Source organism: Accipiter gentilis, chromosome 3 (genome assembly GCF_929443795.1).
Source record: "Accipiter gentilis chromosome 3, bAccGen1.1, whole genome shotgun sequence".
In the NCBI taxonomy this organism is placed as follows: Eukaryota; Metazoa; Chordata; class Aves; order Accipitriformes; family Accipitridae; genus Astur; species Astur gentilis.
The window spans coordinates 28,687,960-28,715,003 of record NC_064882.1 but is presented as its reverse complement, the minus strand read 5'-3'; the positions used below and the strand labels follow the sequence as shown (position 1 = coordinate 28,715,003).

Sequence of the window (27,044 nt, the reverse complement as noted above, 5' to 3'; positions counted from 1 at the left end):
ATCCCATCACCTTGCTGCAATTTTCTGAAGATAAGTTGTTTCAAAGCACTGTATCACCAGAGAAAAGTTCATAGAAAAACAGTAATTTTGTCTTCAGGGAATGCTTGAAATAGCACACAGGCAATACAGCAGGAATAATGCATTCGACAATGAAGAGGGAAAAAACCCAAATAGCTGTTCATTAGCAGCTGTGATGCTCAAGTACAGTCTATCCCACCACACTATCCATCCTGTGCATTGGATAAAATGAGATTTGGTGGCAGAAGACAGGCTTTAATTCATATGATTACACTATGTCATTATGCATTTTAACACAGGAACTGTACGGTATATCCTACAGACTTCTACCATCCAGCTTAACTGAAACAATGATAACAAGTACAGACTAAAACAGGCCTTGATGAGACCAGGGTAAGCACATAGATTAGATAAAAAAAAGCCTGAAAAAGTCCTCTGATTACCTGTAGATCTAGCTAGAGCAACATTTGATGTATAACAGAAAGTTCTGATAAAGAATGTATGTTAGTGCAAAAGCTAAAAACATTTCCTGGGCCAAACAAGCACCAAATATCAATGGTACCATTTAAAGGACTATACCTGACCAACATGACGTCAGGCCCAGTATTTAAAAATACTGTCCTGGTTTCAGCTGGGATAGAGTTAATTGTCTTCCTCGTAGCTGGTATAGTGTTATGTTTTGAGTTAGGTATGAGAAGAATGTTGATAACACACTGATGTTTTCAGTTGTTGCTAAGTAGTGTTTAGACTAAAGTCAAGGATTTTTCAGCTTCTCGTGCCCAGCCAGCAGGAAGGCTGCAGAGGCACAAGAAGTTGGCACAGGATGGAGCCAGGACAGCTGACCCAAACTGGCCAACGGGGTATTCCATACCATGGGACGTCACATCTAGTTTAGGAACTGGGGGGAGTGGAGTTGGGGGGAATCACTGCTTGGGGACTAACTGGGCATCAGTCGGCAGGTGGTGAGCAATTGCACTGTGCATCACTTGTATATTCCAATCCTTTTCTTATTAATATTATCATTTTATTAGTGTTATCATTATTGGTTTCTTCTTTTCTGTTCTATTAAACTGTTCTTATCTCAAGCCATGAGTTTTACCGCTTTTCCCGATCCTCTCCCCCATCCCACTGGGTGTGGGGGGGGCAGCAAGTGAGTGGCTGCGTGGTGCTTAGTTGCTGGCTGAGGTTAAACCACGACAGATATGTAAGAATTTCATTGTTATTCTGCTTATCAACTGTTTTCACTTAAGTGATCATTCAACTAACAGGAAAAGAAAGTGGTTTTGTTTTTATTTCTGGAATACTTTTAAACCAAGGGCATACTCGCTTGGTAAATGAAGGCAGGTGAACACATTCCTATGTCCTTCCCAGCTGCCAAGCTCCCCCAGATTTTGAAGGTACACTGTATAGATGAAAAATTGCAATATGCACCAAGCTTCTAAAACTCAACAGCACACAGTCATTCTCTATTCAGAGTGGCACAAAAGGTGACTCAGTGTATCACTCCCATAGAGCTGCTGACTGCAGGGAAGCTGTGTGACTCCAAGTACAGGGACATGCCCTACAGCTGAAAACACACTGCTTCCTTTCCAGGCTTTGAAGGAAGATGGCAGCCCCAAACATCCTCCAGAAAAAGAAGAAGTTACTGTTGTTCCACCTACTGCTAGAAGCTATGGTGTTCCCTGCACAGCTGGTAGTATTTATGTGCTCATCTATGTCACTGAAAAGTTGGCCCAGTTTATTTAAACTATCAGAGAGGTGAGTTTTGTCTGAGTTCTCACTGCAGGTTGTCAGGTATACTGGACCACATGCAACAAGAAAAATCAAGCTGTTTGTGCAGGCAGAATAGTAATTTCTTAAACTACTCCAGTTTAATGACAAGATTTCTGTGATTGATCTTGGCTCCTTTATGGTTATGGGATGGGGAGGAGGAAAGAAGGTGAAGACCTCCTGGGAGCTGATTCTTCCCATGACTGCCACAGGCCTAATCCTTGTCTGCTTTCTCCCCTCCAAGGCTGTTTTCTTCTACTCTTCCCCTGCCTAGCTCTTTGCTCCTGCCCTATATCTCTTTGTTTATCTCTGCCCATTTCTCATCCACCTTTCAATCTTTTTTATCACACCTTGCTTTCACTGTCAGCATTTTGATTCCTTGCTCCTGTGCTCTGACCTCTGCTCAGCCAGACGCAGGTCCCCATTCACTCATAGACTTCCTTCAACTCTGTCAATCCCCATCTACTCTAGTCTTCCCATCACTTGAGATTCCTGATCTCAGCCTTCCTTTCCTCTACGCTCCAAGTTTTGTTCCCTCTAGATGGTGCAGGCAGAGTTTTACCAGTGTTGGTGGCACAAAGCAAGCTTAACAGAATCATTGGTTTGGTTTTTGTTGTTTTTAGCAGATGAGATTTGAAAGTGAATAGTTTAGAATGGGGTGGAAACACCAGCCTGTTTTCTCAGGGTGGAAACCTTTTCCCCAGATTTCAAATTCCTTTCAATTATACATATACTAAATGCTTGCATGTTTTTAAAAAAAAAAAAAAAACAAAAACAAACGAACACCAAAACCAAAGGAAAAAACCACAAAACCCACATGGTCATCAGAATTTAACACAAAAAACTGACTTGGCTGACATTACAAAAATCAGCTGAAGTAGAAAACACAGCATGGAAAGCTTCAGCCCAGAGCTAAATTTTGGCAGTGTTACAAAGCAACAGAAACAGGGTCTGATGAGATTTGACAGGCAGCTTTAATCAAAACTGTAATACCAACCTCACCTAGGACAAATAAGTAAAAGAAAGAACATAATGCCACCAAGTAAATACTTTTAGTAACTGCAGATTTAATTAAAAAACAATGATTAAGCAGGCAAAAAATGAATATTTATGAGTTATTCTTACTCATTGGAGAACTATTCACTATAGTTTCACTTCTTATTTTTAGCAAAAATATCAGCTGATCAAGATTATAAAAAACAATCAGTCTGGCTGTCAAGTTTTATCAGATGATGACATGCATAATAAAGTAAAAATTAAGCCACAATATATTTAGTTTTAGGACTAACAAATAAATAGTTTATGATGTTTCATGGTTAGCTGAGTAAGATCTGGGCATACCAAAAATGTTATGCCCATTTAAGAGCTTATCCAAATGCTGATAGGCAAGCATAATAATCCATCTCTCATCCATTATGAAAAACTAAGGAAAAAAATTAAGGTTATCTGCAAAGAACCATCTCCTGCTACTGTCAAATAAAGTTAAGCTTGACTTTGGAGAGATGTTAAAGCTTGCTATTGGGGAAGGACTTTTAACAAAACACATGCAAAACTATAAAAAAAGCAGCTAATTTCTCTGGGAAAACGACTCGGGTATTTCAATTTACTGGGTGCAATCAGGAAGCCTTTCATCTAGGTATCAGCTATAATGCAGGAAAGTGCTAAGCCAGTTCCACAGACTGCTTTCCTACTGTGCATTTTAACTGAGGGAAAAAGAGCAGGAGGCAGTTAACTGTAACATAGATGGCATGAATAACTTCTCACAGTATCAAGTTATCTGGCAGGAAAATTCTTTGAGGTGTTAAGACCTGATCCCTAGCCCTGTGCAATCTATTCAACAGTCATTTTTCAGTCGTTTCTTTGCTATTTGTACTGGGACCATCTATCCATTTTACTTGTGGATGATTTATTCAATCTCTGTGACCACTGAAACTTTGCCTTCTGCTATGCCAGCATGAAAATTTATTACTTTTTATTTGGAAAGAAATGAGTGCTCAGGTCTCATCATGTTCCTTACGTGCCAGGTGCTCACCTTGTACTTCAGTTTTCTGTGGCTTATCAGTAAATGCTAACAACGTTGACCTGGACTGCTGTATAACAGGCAAGGTTGGGTCACTGAATGTTATGGTATCCTTTCCACCTGAAACAATCAAAGTGTTAGAACCATTAATTCACCAATTACATCCATTGTGGACTAATGATATTCAAACATCCTACAACTGTTTTCTGTACAGAAAAGTACAGAATGGGAAAAGCATCTCAAATGATCCTCCTACAGCATGGAAAAAAATACTCTGTACTGGAGCTGGAATATGCAAGTCAAATACAGAAAAGGTGTTTGGTTTTACCTGCAGTACTGAGTAAAGGACAGATTTTGAAAGAAGACCAGGTGCTGTATGCAGCAAATTGTATTAGCAATTAGCATTCAATTCAGAATATTAATAATCAGATCATACCAGAAGTTTTACAAAGAGTAACGGATCATTTGCATGCTATTACCAGCAAGCGTTCAGCACTGACGCTTTACTCTCTTATTACTCTGCCTCAGTGATGAACCAGCTCGTATCACATATATAGTTTTACAGTACAGACTCACACACACATTATCCTACAATGCTCCCTTTAAAAAAATATTAAAAGCTTAGCATAACTAAGAACTGATGGAGCAAACAAGTATACTTGGCTAGGGAACAGGAGGGATTTTAATCTGAAAATTCCAAAAACATTTCTGAGTATTTTCATTTTAAACCAAATGGAAAAGGGCAATTTTCCAGCTCTTTTGCAGACAAAATAGTGCAAGAAACTCTTCAGCTGAGGACTCTGCTGTAGATGCCTAGTCTTTACATATTCTAGCCATACAGAAAGCAACACCTGCAGATCCTTTAGGAAGTCCTCCACTATTCAGGATGCTCGTGTTTTTAGTGACTGACACTACCTTAAACCTAGAGGGGAAATGGCAGGAAATGTGCAAGATCAGCTAAGCGTGGTGTTTGTGTGGCCTCCAGAACAACTGCCAACTGATAAGTAATGGCTGGGGAGGCAGCAAGCTACTGCTCTATTTATCTCCATAAGAATGGACATTTATGTAACAACCACTTCTCCCCTCTAAATCTGTTTGTACGTTTCACCTTAAGGCAACATCCTAAATCTAATCACCCACCCCAGACAAAGACTTTCAAAAGAGCACCAGGTCAGGAGATCCATGGAATAAATCCAGCTCTGAGAAAGTTCTGGTACCTAGTAAGAAATAACGGAAGTCAAGCTGTTCCCATGGAGTCTAACTGGACTACCCCAATCCCTAACTACTTTTGAAAGCACTGGCTATAAATACCTTGATCCTGAAGGTATTAATGTCATTTTTATATCCTTAACATGTTGGGGTATATACTGCAGCAATATGAATGCAATTAATGCTTTTGAAACATGGATCTTGTCAAGCTTTGATCCCCCTGTCAAGTATGCATCAGAATTCTTCCTTCACCATAGCAAGTAATAAAAAAATAATATTAACCAAAGCAAAGTGAAGAATACTCCCAGTGTAAGGCAAAATTAATTAAAATGGGGGGGAAAAAAGGGGGCAAAACAAATCCAATGGCTATTTCAAAATGCAAAAGCGCCTAGACAAATGCACTTTCCTGTTAACAATGAAGGAATCTTGTGTTGGAAGAAGAACTAAATCATACAGGGAACTAGTGGTATGAAAACATCCAATAAATATTCATACACAGTCAAAAGTAACCACATATCCAAAAAGAATCCAACAGAGGAAGTAAAATTGAAAAAGATGATGACTAAAAAAATTGGGCAAGGGAGCTTTAACAGAGAAAGCAGAGTCTTCTTTTGGAATAAATGAGTAAAGCCTCAGCTAAAGTCCCTGAAGATTGCAAGACAAGCTTCAAAAAAGAAACTTCTTGACTTCCAGCCAGCATTTACACAGTAAACACATTTACTTTCACATTTTTCTCTGAAAACCAACTTGGTTACTGAAAATAAAGCTAAGCTCAGTATCCACACATCTAAGCAACAGATGTGGCCCAAAGAGTCCGATGCATATTTATTTATTGACAGCGACTCACATCCATTCATGAAGGAGGGTTGTGGGGGTATTGCTGCACTATATTCTGTGAATCATGATCTGAAGTTGGATTACACACAGGGAATTTCAATTAGCTGCCATGTAAGCTCAATTTCATAACTTACATAGCTTTGTGTTCCTCTATTCAATGAAATTTTCAAAGACTTTAGCGAGACTACAGATCTCAAAATAAGCAGACAGATAATTTTTCAGTAGTAGTAAATTCGTCATTTTTTTCTCCAGGGATGGGTATCCCTTTATAACCTCCGCTGCACCCTACACCACTGTAACTGGCTATACCCAGAGCAGCTGCTGAGACCATTAATTCTACCTTGCCTCTGCTCCACGCCGATTACTGCAGAGCAAGAGGCAGCACCAAAACTTTCTTATCATCGCAGACGGAAAAAGGCTGAGTCATAGTCAGCTCTTTTCTTAGGCTCTTTTTCAGTGGAAATCTGGAATTTTCAGGAAATTATAGGTTTTTTAAAAAATACAGAATTACTTATCTGAATGTCTAGTGACATCAAACTGTGAGAGGAATAAGGTGGTGTTTACTATGTACTATTACTGAATACATTTATCATATTATGCATGCATGTTTGAACCACAATGTACCTAAGACAAAGCAAAGAAATGCTTCTGCGAACATCACGTTCTCTGCTTTCTTCTCAAGGCAAGTAGGCTCATAAAAAGAAAAAAAAAAATAAAAAAAATCAGAGCCAACTCTATGCCCATGCTTGCTTTCTTTTCAGCAATGAACTTTGCAAGAGATTCGTTTAATTAAAGCCCATTTTCCAAACAGGGGAAGCTAAAATTTGTGGTGAGCAGAACTTCTACAGAAAATGAACTATACTACCAGTTTCACCATTTCAAAAATTAAATACACACTTCCTTTTGATTTAGCTTCCCCATAGTTCATTCATGCATTGCTTGAAAAGCAGATGACAAATATGTCACCTAAGAAAAAATCAGAAGTGGTCAAGCTCTTTCTTCAATAGGGTAAAGTTTATTAACATCATTTATTAACACCATTTGGAAGATATTAATACCATGGTGACAGTGGATGTTATAAATATTATATGGACAATGATGCCTAAGTAGGAACGTTAACTTCAGATTAAAAACCTGCAATTTATAATGTGCGTTTCTTTCAGTGCTAGACCAAACATCAGCTTTCATCTGCATATTTTTTCCAATGACAAAAAGTTCAACTCAACCAAATAATAATTTGTTCTCTCTGGATTTAAAACTGACTAGATGAGATACTCTCCATATTCTGCCCCTCACCCAAGCCAACATTGAGCTGCAGAGTCCACTGTGGTAGTTCCCACACTATTTGTTATATGCTGCTGTTTTATGGAGCGGAAGCTTTCCACGCTCTGAAAAGAAAATTGGTGACCCACCAGGTGTTGCAAGGCTGTTTCTGACCACCTTGGGACTAGAGTGCACTTGGAAACAAAAGTGCACTCTTGATTTAAAAGGCAAGCAGCAAATCAACAAACCTTGGGGCTCAACAGAACTCGCAATCCAGTGTAAAATTCCTTTACAACGATTTAAGATCATCCTTTCTTACTATTTTCCTCAACTTAAAGGAATTGTCTTGTAGAACAGCCTTCCTCTCTCTTGTGGTCATCTAACTCACTTGACTGAACATCTTAATCTGCCCAATATAAAAATGTTCAGATAACATTTGTGTTTGTTTACATGCAGTGACAATATTTAACGTACTGCTAAAATCAGTTACTAAAAATATATGTTAAGCAGAACCTACTCCCAAATCCCACTGAGACATTGTAGCTCAGGCCTTCAGGCAGCAAAAGAAAGGAAGGAAAGAGACAGTTGTTATTGTATAAACATTAATTTGATGTCTTACCTACATAGACCAACAATGGTGCAAGAAGTTCCCACTGTTCCATTTTTTTTAATACATTTTGCAAAGATTAGAAACACTGCATTTATTTGTGTATTAATTTCATGGAACACTGTTTTTGGAAAAAAAAAAAAAAGAAGAAAAAAAAGCCAAACCAAACAACCCTACAGTACCTTAAACTGGTGAGTTTATGATACACATCTGTACTAATGTACAGAACTGCATTACCAGGGTTTTAGACAAATATTCACCTGCATCTTTTGGAAAATGTGGGGAGGGACAAATGCACTAATGTTAGGTGTCTAAATGAAGAGTAATCCATGGAAACAAGTGTGCGACCTTCAGTTCTGGAAAGCGTCAAGACGAGAGCCAGTTCCAGAAAGGTGACTGAGAATGCCTACAACGGCCGAGCTAAAGTGGAAATACACCACATCAGGCCAAATGGTTGAACAGCATAGGTTTGTCACAAGGTCTTTTCAGCTTTGTCAAATGTTTTTTTCTAGATGGAAAGGTTAGGTGGAAAAAACACAGAGACAAAAAACTAGAAGCCTAAACCACACTTATCTCCCACCCCCAGCAGCACTGATAGGAAGCCATAAACAACAAAGCCTAATGATGCAAACACCAACAATGGAGCAGCATAATTTACAGTGGTTAAAGAAGACACAATTAGGTGTAATGAGAAAAAAAGAAGCAAAAAGTAAATGTAAATTAAATATTGCACATTTTCCTAACAGCGAGGTCTATTAGGAAGCAGATTAATCTCCCATTACTTGAGTAATTCAAATCCAAATACAATACTTAAGATGCTACAGGGAATAAGCCTGTTCTGGAGAGATGGACTAGAAAATTTAAGATTATTTACATTTTCAATTTCTCAGAGTTTATGATTCTACAGAAAAACATTAAAAAGACAGCAATAAAATTCATGGAAGTTACAAGAAGTACAAAATTAATAAATAAAATTTGTTGAAAAACATAATGGTCAATATCCTGTGTATCATTTTATATAACTGTTTAAATAAAATAGTTCCCTTTTTTTTTTGCCTGCAGACTATGGAGACAATTTGATTATTTCCAGTATTTAAAACTACTTTTTTTTTTTTCAGTATACACATTTGAATTAGAGTTTAAAGAGTCTAGGTTTTTTTGGTTTCAACTTAACATTTATTAGAAGTTTCTAATTTTGCAAATGTGCCGAACAGCACATTTGTAAAATAACTGTCATTAAAAAAATTATAGCCAAGCTTTTTGTAAATGCAAGTATACCCTTGAAAACTAAATAATGCAAGCTGTTCTCTTGAATTTTTACTAACCTGGAAGACTCCACAAGCCAGCGATTTCCAAAGTTCTTAATTTCTTTTCTAGTTCTGCCACTCGATTCCCTAGAATTCTTCAGAAAAAGACAACAAAAACAAAAGCCAGGGACAGTCAGCTGAGATGAGATTCCTTGTTACACTAAGGTGACCAAAGCCCAATTGCTTACATGACTACAGTTGAATTTTTAAATTGTTACTTAACTAGTGCAGTAAACCTGTATACAGTCATCTCTTTTCACTAATGGCTTTGGACACCCCCCCCCCCGACACCCCCCCCCCCCGAGTTAAAAGAAAATGAAATATAGTTGTCTAATCTATCCCATGCTTTTTTAAAAAAATCTAGGATGTACTGGACTTTCAGCCTTGGCCCTTCAGTAAAGACAAAGAATACCGACTCACAATATTTCTACTTCATTGCCTGCAAATATCTCTTCCCAGTTACTCTTACTTTCTCTACAGCTAAAACCAGAAGGTAAAAGCTATGCACACAAAATATGGAAAACTCAAGGCAGCATCTAGATTGATTCTGAAGTTCTAAGGCACAATTTTGGGCTAGCCCTTTATTCACAGAGGTTTCTCTTATCACTAAGATTGCTTAAAATGGCAAGGAATATCTTTTCTACTACATCTTTTCTTTTAGTGCTGAACTCTGTTTTCTACTTTACTAAAAAGCTTCAAGCTCTTTAGTGCCTTTATCACCCGCTCTTAGTTTTCACTGCATTTCTTGGGTCATCTCTTCTTTTGTATCTGATTCCTACACAAATACTATTTGCAGTTAGCCCTCCTGCAGGATTTAACTTTTAGTCTTAATTCTCTCCCCAGATCAAATGAGAGATTTCCATCTTGTAAAGAAAGCCCTTTTTTCCAATGAATTTTTGAATGTTTCTCTCACAGGCACAGCAAGTCTCCTGGAATCAAAAGTCTGAGTAAATCCCAAACAATGCTCTATAGAGTGAGAAACCTAGATGAAGCAGCAATTCTAAACATGACAGCAGAGAAAGTGGACAGCAAGTTTTACTCATCAAATTACAGCAACAGGGTAAGTCAGTTAAATTTGAACTGAATGCTGAGAAAAGCAGGATATCACAACACAGCAAGGCAACAGTACCTTCCCATGCTCATCAGAGCTGTGTAATACTGCACTGCGTGCTCTCCAGCGAGGGTTTTATGCTGCAGACATTTGAGCATACTGGGAATGTCACTACTGACAAGATGGCAGAATCTGGGAAGGGCGTGAAGAATAGCAACCTCAGCAAATATCAAAGGGGCTAGAAAAATTGATTAACAAGGACCAAGTATTTTTGAAATTTCTACTGTGAGGGCTCTGAAATGACACAATAAAAGCCTGTAAGTATTTTAAAGATTACAAAAAGAGAAAGATTATAACAAGTATCAAAGAAAGCACTGAAAGGTACAGGGGTGTGCATCAGCTAAAAAGTAAACAGTCCATCACATTTACAAGCAGAGGAGAGAAGACATTTGGGAGCAGTTACGTTTGTTTCCCCATTGAAACTCAGTAATCAAAGAGGTCACTCAGGTTATGATGGATCTATTACTGTCTTCTCCAGTCACAATCAAAATTGTTCAAGTCTAGATTTCACTTTCGGAATGCTTCCATCTGGTAGGAGAGACTCAGCCTTAATACCTCTGTTTTCATATCCCAGTATACGGCCCAATGCCCAGCAACTGCACTGTGCAGTACAAAGCAACAGGTGATGGAGAAAGGCACGAGAGCAGCTTTCAAGGAGCTCTACCTTGTGCACAGGCAGCCCGCTCCCATCTCCCTGTCTAAGGCCCCACCAAGGGTCGGCTGAAGGACATGGAGTTCCACTGGCTCAGAGGGGCAGGGAACAGACAGAGATGATGCAAGACTTCTTCTGTGTTATGTTAGCTCAGCCAGGGAGCTGACAAAACAACGTTGATGTGGCTAATGATTGTCACCACAAACAGGTCACAAGCTCAGAGCACTTCCGCCAGGAGAAGAAAAAATCCTTATTATTTTCATAAGTAGTTCACCAGTAGTTCCAGGGCAGAAAAGGGGGGAAAGATACTGCCCTCCCTGTCAGCTAGCCGTGTCACAGAAAGAAACTCAACCCTCTGCATCAAGTTCAGTTATTTTTACTGCTCTTGTTATTCAGACAACAATAGCAAAGTCACTTTTCTCTTGCTTCTCTTAAAATTTATAGTTCATTTATCAGCTGTAGCACACTATTTCTAAAGGTTTGGAACAAATATATCCTGGTAATTCCTACTGGATCCTGAGAAGAGACACTGAGCTATTTTTTAACCTTTGTTGCAGGTTCTCACATAGAAGGATCGTTCTGCAGCTCTGAACAACAGTTGGCAAAAAGAGAGGACAATACTTAACCCTGATCCTTTCATTCAGGAAGACAGCAAAATACATTCAGTGATGTGTATGATTCTAGTTTGCTTCAAACCACAATATCAATGTCTGAAGACAGGTATGGGAGGAATGAACCCCACATAAAGCTGCAAGTTCTTATAGACACATCTTTTGAAAAATAAAATGTGTAAGCAATCCTGAACACAGCGTAGTTTATCCCATTCCTTCCTTTCCCTTGTGACCTCCAGATAATTTGTCACATCCATATATGCTGTGGGAAGACTGAGTGGTGGTGGCCTTGAACAGCAGGTATTTTTAAAGAGGCTGCATGGGTTGGTAGCATCAAATTCTGATCTATTTTTTTTATCTCTAGCCACAGTGGAGTAGATCCTTTGACTGAAACAGAAGGATCACGTCATGGACAAAGGTGCTGATAGCTATTTCCATTGTCCTCTGGTCATGTGTCTAATGAAACAAGGGAGTTAGCCTAAACCTCCCTCCAGGATAAGGTTTTACAGAAATCTGTTGTTCATGTAACGGCAGCAATGCTCCTACCTGAATTCTGCAGCTCCCTTCTGGATCTCCCATGCTTCCTAACATACCTGGCCATAATCTGTAGGGAGCTGTGCTGATTTACTGCACCTGAGCTCCATTCAGCTCACTTTCAATTTAGATCTTGCTACAGAAGACATATACCCTCATACAGATACAATCACCCAAATGTCTGTCACGGTCACATATCTAGTTCTATATATCACATGGAAACATTTACCCAGTTACAGACTGACACAATTCTTTTTGTAATTTTGGTCATGACCAAGCTTGCCCAAGTTAGAAATGTTAAAATTAGTGCAACATGTCTAAGCAGCAGAGCAGCTTCTACACTAATCTGGCTTGCATGGGTGCTGCCAATTTCAGGAACAAATTGCTCTAAAAAGAACATGTAATAAATGGTTTATTTCTGGCAGAAGAAAAAAAAGATTTTTATCCACTTTCTAGGCAGGGTTAGGACTGTTTATTTTTGCATTTATGTAACTATTTAATTTTGAAACACATTACTGCATACAGAATTCACTTACAACTGCTTTTTCAAATTAAAAGCTAATGCACTTCTGAAGAAAAACATACAACATTACTTAAACTTAGCAGTAATAGCCACCAATCACCTAGGGAAAATGACCTGTTTTCTTCTCAAACAAGTTCTTTTTTTCTTAAAAGTGAGACTAAAAAAATAAAGACTGGATTTAGCCTACTTGTTCCTAGGCACATACTCCCACAGCTCCTTTGATCATGCCACATATTTAGAAAAGCAGCAATAATAATAGTGCATCTGTTCCAAGAGCAGGTGGCAACGGATGTTTTCAACAGTGTAGCCGCAGAAAGTCAACTTCAGCAGCAGACCCACATTCTAATCTATATTAAAAAATCCACTGTCTTGTTATTACTTCAGTTAATCAGAAAGCAAATCTACCATTCTGCTATTGTAAACTTTCATACCCATACCTCAATCTGCAAACAACAAAAGAGGTTTTGACTTTAAAATAGGTTAACTGTTTGGAGGAAAGTAAGTTCATATGGTCTGAAAAGTCTCATTTACTAGTAATAGAATTAAGTCAATCATCTATCAAATATCAAAAGCAGAACTTCTTCCCTGAATGAAACAACCACCTCAAAATCTCAAGTTCTTTACCCAATAAATCTCACTTTCTTCAAACAACCACCTCAAAGAATAACTGTGTTCTCCAAACATGGTCTTTCTGCAGGAAAAGCCAGGCAAACAGGAGAGAGGAGTGAAGGAGAAGACTACCTTCTGATTTATGACCTTTTGCCATTACAATCCTCTCTAGCCCCACATCCTTCTCATTTTCTTACTTTGAATGGAGAAATGTCTTCATCAAAAGAATGCATCTTCTACTAGTACCAGCCTATGGACCTGTCTGTTTTACTTGTGCACTGATGTCATTCTCACCTCTAACCTCCTCTGACAGGTGGGCAGTTTCTTCCCCATTTCCAGAAGTCAGCAGTATTTACTTGTAACTTTTTACTTGGCAAATAAGTGCCCCCCAAAACCAGCTAATGCACCTCAAATAAAGGATGTTTCTCTGTGATATCCTACCTACCTTTCCCTTTTTCACTTTAACTCTTGTGTCTTAGGTGTTTCTACTTGAAGTAGTGTATTGGTTTTGTTTGGCAAGGTTTTGGTAGCGGGGGGGTTTACAGGGGTGGCTTCTGTAAGAAACTGCTGGAAGCTTCCCCTGTGTTCGAGAGAGAGCGAGCCCGTATTAGCCGGCTCTGAGACGGACCCGCCGCCGGCCAAGGCCAAGCCAATCAGTGATAGTGGTAACGCCTCTGTGATAACATTTTTAAGAAGGAAAAAAAAAAGTTGGGACGGGGAGAAACTGCCGCCGGAGTGAGGAGTGAGAACATGTAAGAGAAACAAGCCTGCGGACACCAAGGTCAGTGAAGAAGGAGGGGGAGGAGATGCTCCAGGCGCCGGAGCGAAGATTCCCCTGCAGCCCGTGGTGAAGACCCTGGTGAGGCAGGCTGTCCCCCTGCAGTCCAGGGAGGTCCACGGTGGAGCAGATCTCCACCTGTAGCCCGTGGAGGACCCCACGCCGGAGCAGGTGGGTTCCCGAATAAGGCTGTGACCCCGTGGGAACCCCGCGCTGGAGCAGGCTCCTGGCAGGACCTGCGGATCTGTGGAGAGAGGAGCCCACGGAGCAGGCTTTCTGGCAGGACTTGTGACCCCGTGGGGGACCCCCGCTGGAGCAGTGTGCTCCTGAAGGACTGCACACCGTGGAATGGACCCATGCTGGAGCAGTTCGTGAAGAACTGCAGCCCGTGGGAATGGCCCACGTTGGAGGAGTTCGTGGAGGACTGTCTCCCGTGGGTGGGACCCCACGCTGGAGCAGGGGAAGAGTGTGATCAGCCCTCGTCCTGAGGAGGTGAAGCGGCAGAAAATAACGTGTGATGACCATAAACCCCATCCCTGTCCCCCTGTGCCGCTGGGGGGGCTTGGTGGTGAAATCCGGGAGGGTAGTTGTGGCCGGGAAGAACGGAGGGGTGGTGGGAAGGTGTTCTGAGATTTCATTTTACTTCTCATTACCTTGCTCTGGTTGATTTGTAATAAATTGAGTATGTTTTGCAAATTGAGTCTGTTTTGCCCGTGACGGTAATAGTGAATGATCTCTCCTGTCCTTATCTCGACCCGCGAGCCTTTTGTTATATTTTCTCTCCCCTATCCAGCTGAGGATGGGGGAGTGATAGAATGGCTTTGGTGGGCACCTGGTGTTCAGCCAGGGTCAACCCATCACAAGTAGTTACCATTCCTCCTAGCTCCTGAAAAGCTTCTTTAATCCCACTAATGCCAAAGGTGACAAAAAGAATGAGCATACCACACAAGAGTGTTGCTGAGGCTCTTCGCTCAACTTGCCCAGGATTTATCTATCTTTTTTTTTTTTTTTTTTCCCCTGAAGCATCCTGAACTGAATACAACACTACAGCTCTGAGCACACTCCTGACCTGGGAGAGATGTGGACTGTCACCTCCAAGACCTGATCTTCTATTGGGCATAGAATACTAGTTTGTGCACAGATCCAATCTCTACTCCTGTGGCTACATATGAGCAGTTGGGCATGCAGATAAAAAGAATCATATCTTCTTGTGAAGACTTATCTCAAGAAAACCCGTACTTAATAGTTGAAAGCAGAGACAGAAAGTAAAGCCATCATTGCAATGGTACATTTGAGAGATGCAAGAGACTGCATGCGATCAGAGAGAGATACAAAATTAAGAAGTTTTCTATAGTTATGGGCAAGAGTACACAAACTAGAACATGAGGTAATGATACAGTATCACGATATAAAAGGCAAAGATTGGTTATACCTGGAATAACAAAAATTGTTCTCTGGATGTTTTCCTTCTGATGTTACATTAGAGGTACGAAGGGAGCAGGGTGTAGCCCTTCACTAGCACTGCTCAGTGCAGGAATTCCTCTTGCATTACAGGACACACGTATAGACATGAATTAACTGAGCTGCCGTCAGTTAGATCTGGGCTACATTTTCACTGCTTTAGTCTCCCTTTAGCTGATTAGGCATTTGCCTTCTCAAGAGTATTAAGAGTGGCTATAAACTGCTCCTCCACTTCTGTTGCCACATCACTAAGAATTATGCAATGGAGTCTGCCTAGTATCAGAGTTATCAGTTTTCAAAATGAATCATCTATTCTAGTGCAATACAGTTTACTTCAGTACTCCTCCTTCCTTTCATGAAAGATGTCTGCCTGTTTCTGGCATCTGGTCCTGATGTGCTTTTGAGAAGCCTGAATAACCTCTGATTACTAGTAGTGACTCAGTGTTATAAAAAAGAAAAAAAGAAAAAAAAAAGAGCACAGAATCAAGGAACACTTCCTAGCTGTGATTTTCATACACTGTAAAAGGACAATAATATCAGAATGTCAGAAAATGTGTCAAAAATTATTATATTCTGCAATGATAGGAGCTGTACAAGACACAAAGAATTCTACTGATGACTAGAACAGCTAAGAGTAAACAAACCCTCCTTGAAAGTTCAGTTCAGATTTTTTAAAAAATCATATAGTAGCAATCCAACTGTGTTTATCTCCTACAACTCTTGGCAAAGTAACTATAGGAGCAACAGCTATCATTTGTATGACACATAGGCAGCTAGCCTGTGACAAATGTTATACTAAAACTTTTCAGATCCTTTCCTAGATGCAACATTTACTACTCCCACCAGTGTTCATTAGCAAATTCCTACATTAAAGACCAATTATCCCATATCTTCTCCTCCAGTTCAAGGGTGTCCTTCCTCCCAGCAGCTTTTCTTTAGCTCTCCCTAGAAACTACTTGCTAGAAGTTCCCTCTGTGTTATTATGGTTTGTCCCAAACCTGAGCAGCAAACCAATCCTTGCCTAGCAGAGGCAGACAGGTCTCTGTCAACCCCAGACTTTATTGTGAAAATGTAGTTTTTCTCTAAGACATACCTGATCTTAAAAACTAAAAAACCCACCAGTTAACAATGACAATGCATTTTTTGTGAAAATGGACCTTCCTTCCCATTTTCCTGAAAATCCCCCAAAACCATAACTTTTCCATAGCTTGCTAAGTTCTGTTTTACTTATAAGTCATGCTACCTACTTGTTGGTTTGCCTTTGGTGTTGTATGACCATGTTTTTTTCATGGATAGTTTCCAGCAATGCAGTGGCCAGTGATTTGAGATCTGAAATGGACTGTGGTGTGGCTGGTAGGCTACATCCATGATCCTCCGACAACAACTCTTGGACTATAATGTTAAAAACACAAATGAGTTTTGGCTTCTCATGCACAGAGATGTGACACAAACATTTACTTAGCATTAAAGAACTATTCTGATTACTTAAATGAATACTTTTTTTTTTTTTCCTTCAAGTAACAAAGCCAAAAGACCACAAATACAATCTCCAGCTGGCATGAAGGTGGTGGCTTTCTACGCTCATCATTATTCCACAGCAACTGCCAGAATAAGTATAGGCAGACACATCTTATGTTAACTTAATTCTGCTTTTGGAAATTACTTTTGTTCAGAAGGAAACAAACTCATTCTTCTACAGGCCTACAGACTGGTTAAAAATCGGTCATTTCTCTCCCACTTACATTAAAACATAAGCCCAGAAGGAAGTATTTGTATTACTTTTTAGAACTATTATATCCTTCAGGTTATTTAAGACTGATGTGAAAATAGTCACTCGAACTCTTCCTCTGCAGCTTAGAGCTTGCACCTCTCAACCACATCAGGAAGTTCACTAGTATCATTAGCTTCTGTAACTAGAATCTGACTCTGCCTCTTTGTGTGTGTGTGTGTGTGTGTGTGCGCGCGCGCGTGTGTGCAAGTAAGTGGAGAAGAGGACAGAAGAGAAGTCAAAAACAGAAAAGCGAGTTTCAACCTACCATGACAAATACTACTGATCTCGTGTGTGTATGAATACACCTAAACAGTAGGGTGCCAGGTATACTGTTTCTCTCAAAGAATTTTTACTTCCTCTTTCTTTCGTAATCTTGATATTTTCTTTGAAGGGTGAAAAAGAGAGTACTCCATTTTGCTGCCCATGAAGAAACATGGGACAAAAGGATTTCTTGCAAAACATCTGAATGTAAAAGCTTCCAAGAACAGTAGCAGAAAACCTGACTTAAGGCCCCTCCTCTACCACCCAGTCTATTTTTCATTGGAATATGAATTGTGATTGCCATTGTTAGCAGAGCAAAGAGATGAATAAAGAAGTGATTTGTCAGGGTCAAAGTTGCTGAGGGGTTTAGAGAGTGGGGGAAAAAAAAAAAAAAAAGATAAAACTGACGGGAGAGAATGAATGGCAGAAGAGTAACAAAAGGAGAAGCAGTACTCAAGAGGCAAATTTTATATTGTCAAGTCAACTGATAAAAGGACAAAAATTAGCACATAATAATAAACAGGAAAGAGAAGAAAGATTTTGATTTGGTTGGTGAGGAAAGGGTTACTGAAATTAAGAGGCAAGATGGAAGGAATTCAATGAGATATGTAACACCACGCTGCATTTATGTAATACCTTGCTTTGCAGACAGGACTCCAGTCAGAGCACTGCTACTGGATCTACTATGAGTCTTTGAATTTTTTCGTCTCTCTAGTGCATTCTAAGGAAACAACAAATATCTTATTCAGAAAAACAGTAGCTAACAAATCCTTTCATTAGGAGTAAAGAATCTGGAACTTTGGATTTTGGTCTCTGAACAACTGCAGGGCCTGCAGCTTACACCCATAGTAACCTATGGGAGTGTGACTCTCCTGGAGTCTTATTCTCCAGCCAAAACAGTCTTTGCAAAGTCTGTTACAAAGACTCATTCTCATTGCAATCACTTTATTGTAGTCTCTCCCACTCACACCCCTCAGTACATTTTTAAGACTTGCCTATTTTTTAATCATTTGCTGAGTGCCAGTGAATATACTCCAGTATCCTGTAGAGAATATCAATTGGGAACAAAATCAGACTTTTCTCCATATTTCTTTGGATAGGCTTCAAAGGGAAAGCTCAAACTTCTCTATGAGAGTTTCTAGAAGCCCTTTTAGTAGCAAATACTGACTTTCAGGAATTAGCAGCAGAATGATCCTGCTGCAGAAGTCCAGCTCTTCCAAAACAATTACAGTTCTGTGAAACCCACCAGACCACCAAGATGCTCAGTTCTCACCAATAAACTCTCTGAGAGCCCCAAGTTCTAAGTGTGAACAGAAACTCAGATGAACCTGCTACTTTGAGGAACTTTGCCCATGGACAAAAAACAATTAGTGCTGTGACTGCTTCATAGTGACCTAAATGGTTAAAAATTCCTACTGACAGTCCTAAGACAACCCTTCTCATGCCCTGACAAACAGCCCTCCCCTCCCACACCCCAAAATCACTTGCAGAAATAAATAAGAGTACTTGACTTCAGGGAAGAGCAAGAGTATTTGGCCCTCAGGATTCAGTCCTGAAGGTTTCATGCAAAACAGCATATATCTCAACCCAGGAACAGAACAATGAAGGCTTAGCAATCATTAAGAGACATGAAGAAATAGTGTGGCCATTAGGGAACAGGGAGACAAGACCCACTTGTGACAGCAACACAGTTGCAGTCATTCACCACACACTGCGTGACCTGCTACTCTTCACCTACAAGCAGCCTGGAAAGCTGATCACCCCCCACCCCCAAGCAGGAGTTCCCCACAGAACTTAAAAAAAGGTACTCAGATTCATTTTTCAAAATACTTTTAATGGTTATCCCTTTGTACTAAATCAGCTAAGAAGCCTACAAAGAAGACTGAGCATCTAGTTAAGCACACATACTAATACTTCTTGAATGTTAATGGTGGGCTTTTCTTTGAGGACACAATTTTGTTCTTTAAATGCATAAGAACATGAGAATGAACAATAACCTCCACGAACAACGAAGCACAGTTTAGATGATACACCGAGAGGATCTTACCTTATATTTAGTAATATTAGACTTAAGAAGGTTGACTTCCTCTTGAAGTTGTTTTAATCTCTCTTGAAGATACCTGAAAAGAAATGTAATCCTTTACTTCGTGTTACCTTCAAGTACTGCCTCAAGCGTTTCTCTTTACTATTTGGCATGTCCTCTCTTTGAACTACTGAGAGTTCTTTTCCCTCTGCAGTTCTGTGAGGGATAAAATAACAAAATCTTACTGCTCTTGACCCCATAAAACTTTAAGTAGGGAAACAAATTGCATCAGAAAAGGAGGCTGCCCTTCTATTAGATTTGCCAAGCATGCTGCACAACCATTTTGTATCGGTTCTCAGGTTTTTGGGGAGGGAAGCTAAAAGGATATATTTATGTCTAGAGGAAATAGTCAGGAAGCATTTACTCGTATCCTCTGTACTTGAAGGGTTGTGAGATGGACACATGAAGATTTGTATACATGTCAACACAAGACTCAACTATGCAGAACTTTTGCATTGCAATATCCATCACTTACATGGCACTTCTCATTACAAAGCAATCACAAAGTAGAAAATTCAACAGCATAGTTGAAAAATGGTATACAGTTAACTGAAACAGTACAGTTCTTCCTAATAGAGTTTATGCACTTGGATTAGATGGCTATTTCCACATAGGAAAATATCTTTTTCATGTATAAAGGGTTTATAAAATATCCTCTTTCATGTAGTGCAACTGCAGCTGTATTAGGGTTTGTGACAATTTAACTATTTTAGAGAAAAAAAATCATACCGCTGTCAGGGAGCAGGGGGCTTAAATTGATACAGAACTCTGTAGGCCACGCAAACAGAAAAAAAACCTGGAGTTGCTGGGAGGAAGTAATGCCTTTGGTATTACACTTCCCTACCTGAAGCATAAGTCTCTGTAAATGGAAAGTGTCTTACAAGATCTATTTCACTTTAAGGTAATTGTTGACATTAAGGGAGGTACCTGCTATGGCTCTGTCAGTGACTCCTCTCTGTTGTCCTTAGCAGAGACCATAAAACACATTCTTTTCCCATGGAAGTGGCAAGAGTATCTGCATGGGTGATTTCACCAGCAACTTTTGTTGGCAAATCACTCCATGTTGACAACCTCTCCCTGTGGTGAGAATTATGTCCGAAACTGTTAACTCAGGGTACTCAAAGTCCCTGTTTCCAATCCAAGATTAGCCCATTACAGCTCCTGATGAGTTTCTGAAGACACCGATTTTTAATATTCTTGCTTTTGGTGCCATACAGTGATGGGAATAAAAAGGTCTGCACTTCTCTTCCTTTTCCTGATTAGCTCTGTTTGGGAATACCACTGACATCTCTGTAGCCAAATAAAACATTGGTAATTTCCTGCAGCCTAACTTTCGCAATATTATTTGATGATTAGCTACAGTACAAACAAAACAAATTACCAAAATCTTTAAACTTTTATTCTTGGATATATTTTCTTTAAAGTTTTGTTGTGACTGACTTCCTGATGCTCCTGTTAAAGCAATACACTGCTTGTTCTAGGGAAACAGTAAGGTTTGCAATGCACTCACCTGTTCTCCATACATAAAGCATCTACGTCGATGATACGGTTTTCATGCCCTCCTAAGACATGATTAAGTTCTTGGTTTAGTCTGTCAGACTTATCCTGGTAAAAAGAGCGTTCCTCTTTCACATCCTGTAACTCATCCAGTGCAGCCTGAAGATCATACCTCAGAGTCTCGATCTGAAAAGAAAGGAAAGCTGTATGACTATTTTGAAGTTTAAACAAAAGATTACATAGCACCCAAACTGAAAACAGCAACAAGCACTGCATGTCTGAACAGGTTTGATTTTGGGAAGTCAGAAGTCTTTCCAAAGCTCATAACCCCTGATACTTTTACTGTGTTTTGGTATTATTTCATTGATTTGAAGTTAAGTAACTTCAGCAGTTAGACCTATTTAACAAAATTTATGGAAAACAACTAAAATCTAACAGTGAAAGAAACCTTAATCCATACTATGATTCTGCTACAAACATATTAAGCTGGTTTTAGCATATAATTTCTAGGACTCCAGGAATGAACTCAACTGAATAAAAATCTGGCAAATTTGGAGGATGAAGAAAAAGCCTATAAGGGGCAATTTATACTAATTACGGAACTTTCAGCAATGAACTTCCACAGAATAGGAAGAAGAACTGAGGAAAGTAAAAAATAAGCCAGCATGGAGTTGACAGGGTAAACTTTGCTATTAAGCAAAAGGGTGGAGTCCAGTATGAAAGATACTCAAGGACAAAGAGCTTCAAACTTCCAAGGAGAGGAAATGGAGAGCATGAGAAAAGTCTGCAATGAGTTGAGGAGTCTCCACTGGCACCTCAGAAAACACTGATAAGCCAGGAAGGACGACAAATGACTGTGTAAAAAGAGGCCAGGTGATAGAGAGAGCACAAGCTTGGGAACAGAGATACCAGAGAGAATCACATTGGAAGAAGACCAAGTGCAGTCAACAGTCTTTCTGGTAAGCTAAAGTAGCCTGCACTTGAGTGAAGACTGAAACCCAAGAAATATGCACTTCCTCCTGGATCACAGAACAGCTCATTCAGGGGGAACTGACATTGGTATGAATGAGTGTGGGAACAACAGAGAACACAAACCCCAAAATTGTCCAGAAAGCTATGTAGATGAATTGGATGCTGCATGGTACATAGTATTAATACAGACTTGAGGTAGGCAAAAGAGGTCTGATGCAAGAATTTTTCAAAAGATGGGAAGAAATAGCTAAGGGGCAGAAGGAATAGAAGACTAACAACACTGCTACAGAAAATTTGATTCAGATAATATCTTTAGGAGATGCATCAGCCACCTCATATAGTGTTGAATACTTTTAACAGCTTTCACTGAGGAGTCTCTTTCATTGACAATATTAAATTGTCACAAGTTGTTGCTTCACATTATAAAAAGAGGAGAAACAGTAATCTAGAGAAGGAATTCCTGAGATTAGGAAACTCACTCTACCCACATATGCATGTTTAAATCAGTAATCAATAACAACTATTTCAGTAAAAATCCCAACACCTTCACCACTATTTGCAATGTTAATCAGCTACCAGCCCTCCAAACACAACAGAAGCCATCATTCACTTGCTACTGCACTAGCTCTGTAAAACATGACAGTATATGCCCATTTAGTTATTACTTGCTCTCGAGCCGTCTCCAACTGTTGAACAAGGTCCTCCCGTTCATGTGCTGCAAAGTGGCGAGCCCCAACTTCATCATCTCCAAGTCTTTGCTTTGCTATTGTCATTCGAAGGAGCTGTGATTACAAAATCAGATTCGGTAAGTGAGAGAACACAGGCTGTAGCAGAGTACATCTGCATTAGAAAGAGTAAAGCTGTCATAGATTTCATCTTTCAGGCCAAACAGCTGGTATTATTTAAACCAGAGGGAATTTTCTGAGCCGAGGGCTCAATCCTGTTCTCAGTGAAAAATTCCAGTCAAACGCTCAAAGCATCAACTGGAGCTGAATTAGACCTGCAACAATAGTCACCAGAGTATGCAAATTATGAAAGACTAAGTAAATACGGACACATGGTCAATGTTTTTTTTAGCAGTCTCAGGAACTAATTCTGGCCAGACTAAAACTAGAGAATTCTCAGAAAGCCATTTTCATATGTAAATCTTAAAATTCTCTGCAGCAGAGAACTCTTCCTAGTTAAGAATAAAAAGGCACTAAGTGGCTTGTCCAGCTTCATTTTACTGATTCCACTTAAAATTCCACTGCACTACATCAGTGCAGAATTTGCATTAACAGCTGCTAATACATTTGCTTGTGAATTATTTTTTTCATCTACTCACTCAGTTAATTCATGTTAAAAACAAAAAAATGGGCCAACAACAAAAGGACTTGGCCAAAATGCTTAAACAGCTGATGAACTCATGAGCTTTGTGACTGCTGAAAACAGTCTGACTTGAATTAATACAGAGTTATATTCAATATCCAAAGCAAAAAGCAACTACCTTTCAAGAATCATGGCATATTAAAATAAGAGTCTATAAGGCATTCAGCATTTACAGTTGTTTATACTGAATACAACTAGGCAAAAGTGTTACCTCCCCACGGCCTCACTTGCAGGAGCTCCACAGAGACTAGAGAAACCCACCACAATAACCAGCCTGACTTTCCCTGTGTCTCTGCACCAAGGAATTAATGTACATCATTATATTGCAGAGTTAGAAAAAAATCAATCTTCTGAAGTAGAAAATTGTACATTAAAATCTATCTTTGGTATTTATGGGATGCCAGTCACCATAGCTGCAATGTGCCAATTAAAATCCTGCTGATGCAAGACAGACTACCAAAATCATCCTCCCCACTTATTTCAGCTCCAGTTCAGTGCAAGTCACTGAAGCTAGTACAACTTGTTCTGATAAGCAGCTCACTTGTACAGGGGAAGCTGTGCCCCCAAAAGTAACTAGTTTTGGCAAACTACATTGCCCTATCCCCACAGGGAAAGTACAAACCACTGCACAGTTAGTAAGGCTGAATGGATCCTAGGAGATATAATTCCTATTAATTTCTTTATCAAAACAAGTAAGTCAAAAAGGCAACTAGCAAATCCTGGAATGGCTTCATAGCTATGGGACTGGTTTTTTTAAATACTAAAAGGCTCATGAACAAAAGGTATGGTAACGTGATTTAACTCAGTTAGATTAATTTAATTTCTAGAATCTCTCGCTACTGAGAAAGGCAGTAAGAAACAAACGTGATAACATTTTGAGGACCCAAACTTGCTCACAAAAAACTGGAAACAGGAAGGGGAATCACATTTTACCAATGCCTCCAATGCCTGCAGTAGAGCAAAACTTCTGCATAATGCTCGGCACCAGGCTGAGAACTGGATCTGAGCTGTGACTCATGCACTACGACCAACTCTCCTCCAGCCCAGGATGGGGTGAGGCATAAGATGCAATTATAACTGCAAGCAATTATTACTTGCAAGGTCAAACAGTCTGCCAGTAAAAGAAAAACTATTTACTACTAATTTTGAGGTGAAAAAAAATATGTATGAAGTCTTACAAAAAGAATGCTTCAGAAATCGAAATTCAGCCAGTAAATGCAGCATTATAAACATACATAAAATAAAGTAAAATACCAATCCATAAAATGACAGAGTGCTTCTTCCAGACAGTTGGCCAATCAGAGAGTTGACAGGGCAGAACAGGCCAAGTCCTTTAATTCTGCATTGCGAATGTCTCATGAGGCAGCACCACCTGCTATAAAATTCTTCCTTGAAAATGCTGTGACCCAAAGAGACACTAAGTGTTATGCCAGAGGGTTAAGGGTTTACTTCATATATTAGTGCTTTGTTATAAACTTTATACACCTGCCCTCTGGCTGCTGTATTTTTATTCCTGTCATTCAGAAAACATGGAGGAAAGGACAGCTCAACTTCATTTTGCAGCTAGTGAATAGGTTAATGCTACCCCTCAGGATTCTGAGCATCCACAGCAAAGTGGATTTAAATTAATGGCACCTAACCAGAAAGAGATCCTGTTTGTCAAGAACCCGTAGATTGGTAACCAAAATAATCCAGTGCTGCAAGCCACTGTCTTTCTTATATTAATATCACAGCTTTTTCTTATCAGTGTCAGCTAAAATAATTATTTATAAAGTAGCAACTCTGTAGCAGCCCCACAATGCCCCAAACAGGCTTCACTGTGATAGCTGCTGTGCAGGCTAGGAGTCCACAGACAATGCCTGCACCAATGTTGTACATTCCTGATTCTATATAAAACATGCAAAAGGAAAAAGGCAACAAGCACAACCAGTAAATTCTTCAGGAAGGCAGAAACCATCATGTTCAGCCACAGACACTGACAGCAATTGTCTTCACCACATTGCCTACAAAATCTTAAAAAGTGGACCAGAACTATGCAAATTTGCTACCTTAAGTCCCAGTTCTGCCAAAACATATGCACATTTAACATTTCGCACTGTTGCTGCATGAATGATTGTCTGCCTTATAATAACAAACTGTCAGTAATACCGCAGCCATTGTTTTCCACGCATCTTCCTCTCGCTTAGCACTGCCCTCGACAGCTTACAAAATCATTTCTTTGCGTGGGTAGGAATTCAAGTGAAGGCAACTGAGTCATCTAGTGTTCCAGAAGTCTACAGTTTCTCTTATGCTTTCCATTTTCACCCTTTTACAAGACAGAATTAGATTTCCTAACTATCCTCTTCTAAGTTTCAGTAATTGTTCTCCAAGCATTGCTGCCAGAACGTTAGGAAGGAAAGAGATTTACAAATAACTATCACAAACATAGAGTAGTTTTCATGTGTCAGGGCTGATAAGAGATTGTGATCAATCATAAAAATAAATAGTCTTAGATATCTGTTGCTGGAGCGCTGCAGTCTAACTATTGCTGTATTTCTCAAACTGCAGCAACAAATTCTTCCAGAGACTGCCTGAAGAAGTTTTATTATTTGTGCCAACAGAATTCTAGCTGAAATTAAAGGAAAAAATTAGTCCAGTTAAACCAAATGCAAGTAATTTGTTATTGCCTAACTGATGACGTATTTAAAATTATTTCAACAAGTAAAATGTCACCAGTTTAAAGTATTCTTGCTAATCTGAGTGACTGCATCTTACTAGTAGCAAACATTAAAATGGTGAAAAACAAGTCAGGCTATCAAAACAATTCTTTATCAATAGAGCTAATGTGTGATATTTAAAGAGTTTTTTTTCTTTTTCAGTCCTACAAAGCTCTTGCCACTCAGTGACAAAGCCTGCATGAGTCACCCCTGCTGAAACACAGGCAGAATTGTTCATCCATAAGCAGCTTCACTTGCTGCAAAAGCAGCTGTTTGTTCATCTCCTGCCAGAAGTAAGGTTGACGTAGACCAGCTGGGCAGGATGCCCTCCCTCACTTTGGAAAAAGCAGAGAGAAGAATATGGGGGAAAAACGTAAGAACAAGCAAATTATTATAGTTCTTTGTTTTTGTATATACTATGCATTATCTGGACTCCAGTGCCTAAAGTAACCCAGCTGCCAGTACAGGAGAACTGATGAACAGAACAGAATGGCTTCAGGAACAAGCTGCTTTTATCACCAAAGCTAGCAGGGAGCAAAATCTGACACAGGAAGAGAGTGTTAAATCCCTCAGAGAGATGGCAATGCTTTTTTAGGCCCTTCAAAAACCAGCAACCTGACTCTAAAATAAGCTCTATTTCTCATTTACCAGGAAAGTGAAGAATGTGTTCCAAAAATGAAAATCCTAGTCTAAATTAATCCCTAGCTGATGCAGTTCTTTCCTCCCTCTATTTAGTGATGCAATACTTTGCATCTTTTGGAGAGGGGCATGGTGGACAGAATAACTCTTTTTGTGTTTTTCCATTCGTTATGAGGATCATGAATTTAAATTCATGCTGAGAATACAGATGTCACAAAGATGACCAGCTAATACCAAGTTAACCCGCAAAGGCAAATACAAACAAAGCCAGTTCAAGCACAAAGAAGTAGGCTCTGTGTTACCAAGATCACAGTGTTATAAGGAATTAGAATAGGTACATAACCTTGATATTTAAATATGTTGTAGTTTTACTACCTTTGTGTTCTGTTTGTACTTACAAACCCTTGTTATCTGTTCAGGACTGGCTTGGAAAAGGATGTATGGCAT

At 39.5% G+C, this 27,044-nt stretch overlaps 1 protein-coding gene across 3 annotated transcripts in view; it reads right to left on the bottom strand.

The window, feature by feature from the left end:
- The window catches only part of CCDC149 (coiled-coil domain containing 149), a 55,006-nt gene that overhangs the window by 5,388 nt on the left and 22,574 nt on the right, over positions 1-27,044 (bottom strand). For 2 of the 3 annotated variants that reach the window (XM_049795345.1, XM_049795355.1), the window contains exons 5-12: positions 22,560-22,676; positions 20,936-21,108; positions 19,390-19,462; positions 17,979-18,063; positions 16,558-16,702; positions 9,050-9,126; positions 7,635-7,667; positions 3,821-3,928 (exon numbers count right to left, since the gene is read on the bottom strand). In XM_049795345.1, coding sequence (XP_049651302.1) covers positions 3,821-3,928; positions 7,635-7,667; positions 9,050-9,126; positions 16,558-16,702; positions 17,979-18,063; positions 19,390-19,462; positions 20,936-21,108; positions 22,560-22,676 — 811 coding nt within the window. The remainder of the gene's footprint in view (positions 1-3,820; positions 3,929-7,634; positions 7,668-9,049; positions 9,127-16,557; positions 16,703-17,978; positions 18,064-19,389; positions 19,463-20,935; positions 21,109-22,559; positions 22,677-27,044) is intronic. The other variant, XM_049795365.1, reaches the window with a different exon arrangement.